The 6,104-nt window shown below is 40.4% G+C and overlaps 1 protein-coding gene across 3 annotated transcripts in view; it reads right to left on the bottom strand.

The window, feature by feature from the left end:
- The window catches only part of ESRP1 (epithelial splicing regulatory protein 1), a 42,021-nt gene that overhangs the window by 22,392 nt on the left and 13,525 nt on the right, over nucleotides 1-6,104 (bottom strand). For all 3 annotated transcript variants that reach the window (XM_019550626.1, XM_019550635.1, XM_019550643.1), the window contains 4 exons: nucleotides 4,231-4,341; nucleotides 3,998-4,130; nucleotides 3,872-3,914; nucleotides 1,546-1,847 (listed from right to left, as the gene is read on the bottom strand). In XM_019550626.1, coding sequence (XP_019406171.1) covers nucleotides 1,546-1,847; nucleotides 3,872-3,914; nucleotides 3,998-4,130; nucleotides 4,231-4,341 — 589 coding nt within the window. The remainder of the gene's footprint in view (nucleotides 1-1,545; nucleotides 1,848-3,871; nucleotides 3,915-3,997; nucleotides 4,131-4,230; nucleotides 4,342-6,104) is intronic.

The raw sequence follows: 6,104 nt of genomic DNA, 5'->3' as shown, positions 1-6,104 counted from the left end.
ATGATGCATAGCCCCTGCCACCAGCGGTGGTGGCAGCAGCAGGCCCTTGGGGTACTCATGGCCATAGCAAACAGAGCCCCCAGTGGTGCACAGCTCCAGCTGAGTCCTGGGAGCTTCACATAACAGTGCAGAGCCATCCCAGCTGACCCACTGATGTGCACCTTCGAACCAGACCAGGGTGGTTCCATGCCAGCACATGGGGCTCACAGCACTGCAGGTGGGAGATTGGTACAGAAGAGGGATGTAGCCAATTAACTTAAGCTGTGCCCTCAGAAGGATGCCCACAGCATATGCAGAGTACCAGTACTAGCCAGATTGCTCTCCTCCTTCAGCTTTAAAACACAAACTAAAAAATTCCACTCAAGTCATATTTTATATTAAGCTTAACAATGAAGTACAGATAATACATACATGACTAAACAGTACAGATAAGGCATATCAAGCTAATATTTAAAATAATAAAATGCTCATTAACCTAAAGAAATAGTAGAATCATTAATATCTGGAAAAGACTGAATCTTAAAATGTTCTAAGGCCTAAAATTTTAAAAGGCTGCAACAGGTGGCCAGACTTATGGAAAAGAACTTTTCATCTAGATTTCAAAGACAAGGGATTCCCCACATATCACCTTTTCTTTTCTTTTTCTCCCCCCCACTTTTTCTCCTTTTTAAGGTTAAGATTTTGGGCTGTTATAATTTAGCATCTAGCATTTCATTTAAGGCAGTTTCAATAGCTACCATCATGTTTTACGTTCACACAGTATTCCTCCATTTCTGCTTGTTACAATGCAATATATTGTCAAGTACAAACACATTTTTCACCCCCTCCTTTATAAAGTAGCCAAAAAATGAAAGGCAACAGGTTCCTGATGTTTTGGGATGAAAAATATCCTTTTGACTTTAAAAACCAAGATGCATGTTGATGCTATCCTATCACTGGAGAGTAGAGAATTTTAGTCTTCTGATGGCACTTCATAATTTGGTTAGAGATGTAGTGGTGCATGAGACTATCTTTAAATGCAAATGTATTCTAGAGACTGAATGGGATTGAAAAGCTGCTTTTGTGTCCTAATTATTCTAGGTCAAGTAGACCATTTTCAAGATCTGACTATAGCTGACAGCAGCTTAAGAGATCTACTCCTGTGTTATTTCTAGCAATGACTCTGAAAACCAGACTAGGCCTTCCTCTGTGTCTGCAAAGGGCTTCCAGTTCGAAATGTAACGAATAGTCCTGTTGATGATTCTCTTAAGTATGCTGCCTGTGGTACTAAAAGGAATAAAAACGTAAGCACAGTCACTAGATCCAATAAGCTTGCTCTACAAACAGAGGGAATCAAAAAAAACTTGATTATGAAAGAATCTATGTAGTACATATTCTGACCATAATTTGAACAAAAGGTCACACAACCTTCCCTCCCCTCTCTACCCCTCCATCCCCACTCCCACACAAGCCACAAAGCAATTGCTCAAGCACCCTCAAACAGTATCATGCATAGCTAATTTTTTGGCCTTAACAGTGCAAGGCATGTGTACATTTTTAACCTACCTGCTGAACTTCTGCTGCTGTGCTTCTGAAGAGTTCAATGTATCTTTTCCCCAGCAAGTCCTTATGCTTTTTTAGTGCATTTTGTGCATATTCCTCACAAGCAAACAACACAAAGGCATCACCTGTTGGCCTGTTGTCAGGGTATGTGACAAAAAGGATTCCTTCCTTTCCCCCCGTTACAGGGCAGTGCTGGCCAAAAAAAGTTAGCACTTCTTCTGTCGTTGCATTGAAAGGAAGACCTCGCATCCGGACAATCACTTGGTTTTCTTTGGATAGAAACTGAGCTACTTCATTGGAAGTACCTTTAATAACGACAGAAAAAAAAATCAAAGCTGAGACCTCCATATGAGAAAGAAAGTGCAAGATAGAAATCCTTGTGCAGATAGTTCATAACCAAGATCAAGAATTGGAACTCTGATTACTTCAGCCACTCAAAATCCACTTAGCAAGTGAGAGATATAGTAATATAAAACACTCGTTGAAGTCTAGGAATGCTGCTCCTTTAGTTGTTTGAATTAGAGAGTTTCACCATCACTGAAAGGGAAAAGTAAGTTGTATTTGCAGCATTAGCTGTCAATATTCAACTAGAGAACACCAGGCTAGGCCCAGACTGAAGGGGACCTCAAGAGGCGATATGGTCAAACCTCTGCTCAAACCAAGATCATGCCATCTAAACTACTGTAACCAAGTGTTTGTCAAATCTGCTTGTAAAACATCCAGTGATGGAGATTTCACATTTCTCTGTGGAATGTTTCAGTGACTTTCATAGAACTTGCCAGTTTTGCCTTCAATATCTAATGAGTCTCTCATTATTTAACTAATTTTACCATAATATAAGTATCCCAGACATCATGTTCAAAGCTAGTTGACCAGGTAAGGTATGCATTTGGATACTTATGCCTAAATATAGTCCTCTCCTCCAAAGATGGCTAAACTAGGAAAAAAAGTAGTAGGTCTTGTAATTGTTCACAGTATAAAAATTAGACATGTCCCTCTAGATTAACAACACAGTATCACACAGTAACCAATCCCATTAATAAACTTGGCCTGCTTTTCAGGAGCCTTTAAAAAGTCTTATTGTAGAAGTATTTGCTGCTCCTAAGTACTGAGTCACTGTGGCATCTTGCACCTTGAGTGCAGCAGGCAATTCCTATTCAAGTGGTAATTGGATAGTGAAAGGGGAGAATCAGGCTTCCCAATTGTCCCATCCAAGAAGATCCAATACAAAACACCCTGACATGTTACAGCCACTACTATAATACTATAGATGTGGATAGCAACTCTCTGCACCCTAATCTAAAAGCATTCTCTTACTCACTACTGTAACAGAACTGTTCTGAAAAAGGAGACCGTGGGACGATTTACAAAAAAAGTTCTGTATCCTTGTAATGTTTGTGAAAGGCTCTTCCTTAAAAGTCACTTTCGCCCATCCCTTCTTATTTGCAACACATTTGGTCTCTCAGAGACTTGTCTGTAGCATCTAAGAACAGGTGAAACTGAGACACTGCTATTCTGAAAAAGGATTCAAGTTCAGTTCAAGTGATTGATTATATAGAAGCCCTGGCAAATCAAGTTCAGGAACAGGTTAGTATGAATGGTAAAAATCCCTGAGAGAATGACTTTTTGAACAAAGAACATTAGAAAAATATTTATATGATAGCAGGGATGAGAGCACCATTATGTCAAACATCACATCCACAGGCTGGAGAGTCCCTCCTCTAGAGCAGTAGTTTCCACCTTTTTTGTACCAGGACCCATTTGTAAACATAGATGGCCAGTCCTGACCCAGTGTCTCTCACTCCTGACCTGCTGCCTCTTTCCCCCAGGTCCCAGCCCCCCACTAAGTGGGGCAGAGGGTGGCCATGAGCTCCCCGCCCCCGCAAGCAGACTCTTGCAAACTGGAACTCTGACAGCCTGCAAGGGAAAAGCCCTGGTTTCCCACATTTTTCTCCTTTAAAGGTGAATCCATTTTAAAGTTTGTTGATTCATTTTTAAAGTTTATTTGCAACCCCTTTCATATGTTCTTGCGACCCACTTTTGAGTCGTGACCCATGAGTTGAGAAACACCACTTGAGAGAGGAAGTCACAGATTCTATGCATGTGGATGAGTCACAGCAAAAAGGTAGAGATGAGGGTGTAGAAAAGGGAGGATAAACCATAAGACAAATCAAAGCCAGTAGAATATCAGTCTCCGGGCAACAACTGCCTAGTCATTTGATGAGCCAGTCAGACCTCACATACCAGAAATGTTTAACTCACAACTATAAACTAACAGGCACTTATTGGAATGGAATCCCAACTCCACCAACCAAAAGAGCCAGATTACCTCCTGCAATTTTAAGGAAGTCTTCACCTGTTGCTTTGTATACCTATGGAAAGAGAGGAAATCTGGTTATGCTTGGCATGTTGCTAGCTGCCCAATCAAAGAGCTTTGAAGATCAATGCTACATACCTCTATGTACCTATTCCCCATATGGTGCTTGTGTCTTTGTAGTGCTAGATCTCTGTGTTCTTCACTCACAAACCTGACAAGTGCTTCCCCATTCCTCCTACCTTGGGCATTGAGGCAGAGGGCAGCACCTCCCCTTTAAGAGTGAAGTAATAAGAAATGGGATGAGAATCTGACTGAAGCAGAGAAGTTACCATTTCTTTTTATAAAGCTGTAGAGAACCATTGGCTACTAACTTGGCAATATTTAGGCCTTTGAAGAATCTTGCAATGTCCTGGTCAGATGACTGCCATGGTAAGCCTCTTGCTCGGATTACAGCATTGTCATCAATGAGGTCCATCTTGCTGCTGCAGATAAGAACAAAAATAAAGAGTGACATACTGAAGCTTCCCCATCTTCAGTGACTGTCACACACAGACTAGAGCTGTGACATTTATTCACAACCTTAACCTTATGTCCACTTTTTGTCCAAAAGTGCTTTCCACTGGCTGGAAAGCCGGAAACCATAAAATCATAACCATCTTCTCCATCTGATTCTCTCCATCCCTTTGCTATTTCCATCCTTTTCATTTCTGTTTACGAAAATGCTCCCTCTCCCCTCTTCCTTTCTTCCATATATTCATCCATTCTCCATTGTCCAGAGGTATATCAAAAACATGCAATACTATTTCCCTCCTCCTTGTCTCACCTCCATTTCCTTTAGATTTGTGTCTCCAAGACACCTCACACACATAGTACCTTAGACTTGCATAGCGCTCTCCCAGAGTCAACAAATAAAGCTTCATCACTTACTGTGGAAGTATAATTTTCCTCTCTCTAAAGCGAGGATAAAAGCAGGTGGTTACCTCCCTCAGCCAAAATGACAGGGGAAATTAGTGTCAATTATTATTTGTACTGCTTTGGTACTGAGGACATCCAGTCATGGTTCAATGTCTCTGCTGTACAAGCTGCTTTACTAACCACAGAACATGGTCCCTGCCCAAAGAAGTTAAAACTTCAATTCATTGGCTCATGCCATTACCATACTTTTCCTCCCACCATTTTGGCTAGAAACTACAGTGACTGCTGAAGTGCAGGAGTAGCTCAGCTACCAACAGCTGGTTGGCAATCAACAGGGAACTTGTGACAGCTATAGGTTGGCCCAGCTTGAGCTATAAGGAACATTTCTCATGGCTGATTATCTTCCTAGAGGAGCCACGAACAGTTGTACTGGCTTGGAAGTTGCATGAGTTTTTGTTATGCTGCTTAGCTTTGGGAGCAATACTTGCACTGTAGTAAAATTACTTTTCACATAATCACTCTATTCTCTTATTAATTCCCTTTGATGATGATGGTTCTACTGAAATTTAAGCAGCTTTTGTCTGTCATATGGATACTGCCCTTCCTAATGAAACAGTATTAGTCTCTCATGACCCTGGCCCACATCAGGTAACTGGGATCCAAAAATACAAGTTCTCTCTTATTATTAAGACTTCTACATCACTTTTGCCATTAATAGCCAAAGTGGGGGGAGAAAATGAGTGAAGCTATCCAGCTCATTATAAAGGGCAAAGGGTTGTTCAACAGCAATAGAGGTGGACTCACTTCATAGAGAACTTCTTTGAAAAAGGACAGAATTTTGATTTTGTACATTTTGGTCTCTAAGTCCATTTCAAGCATTAATGAGTATGTCTAAGGCACACGCATAGAAAGCTAGAAGATGAACAAAAACATATTGAAAGGCACAAAATCCCTGATGTTTCAGAATACAAAGTGCTTAACATTTCTGACTACAGACAACTCAGAAATTACATTTACTTTTACTTTTGCCACACTGCAAGCTCCCACCAAATCTGCCAACTATCACTACCCTATATTTTGTTACTGCAGTCTATATTTTCCCCTTAAAGAAATTTTCTGTAATTAATCTCTTTTTGCTATTTGCTACCAAGATATAAAAATTTTTAGTGTTTTATAGCGTTTCCCTCTCTCGATAACACCCTGCTTATTTCCTCTTCAAGATCATTCATGAATATAAGACCAGATCTAATACCAGTCTGTTGTGGGGAAAAAGTGCTTTAAAAAGTACTAGTAACTAATGATATCATTAAGAAGCTCATTTGCTAATAAG

The sequence above is a fragment of the Crocodylus porosus genome, unplaced genomic scaffold, assembly GCF_001723895.1.
Source record: "Crocodylus porosus isolate Cpor-Errol unplaced genomic scaffold, CroPor_comp1, whole genome shotgun sequence".
Classification (NCBI taxonomy): domain Eukaryota; kingdom Metazoa; phylum Chordata; order Crocodylia; family Crocodylidae; genus Crocodylus; species Crocodylus porosus.
Note: the sequence above shows the minus strand (reverse complement) of the source record. Positions and strands in the feature narration are given on the sequence as shown.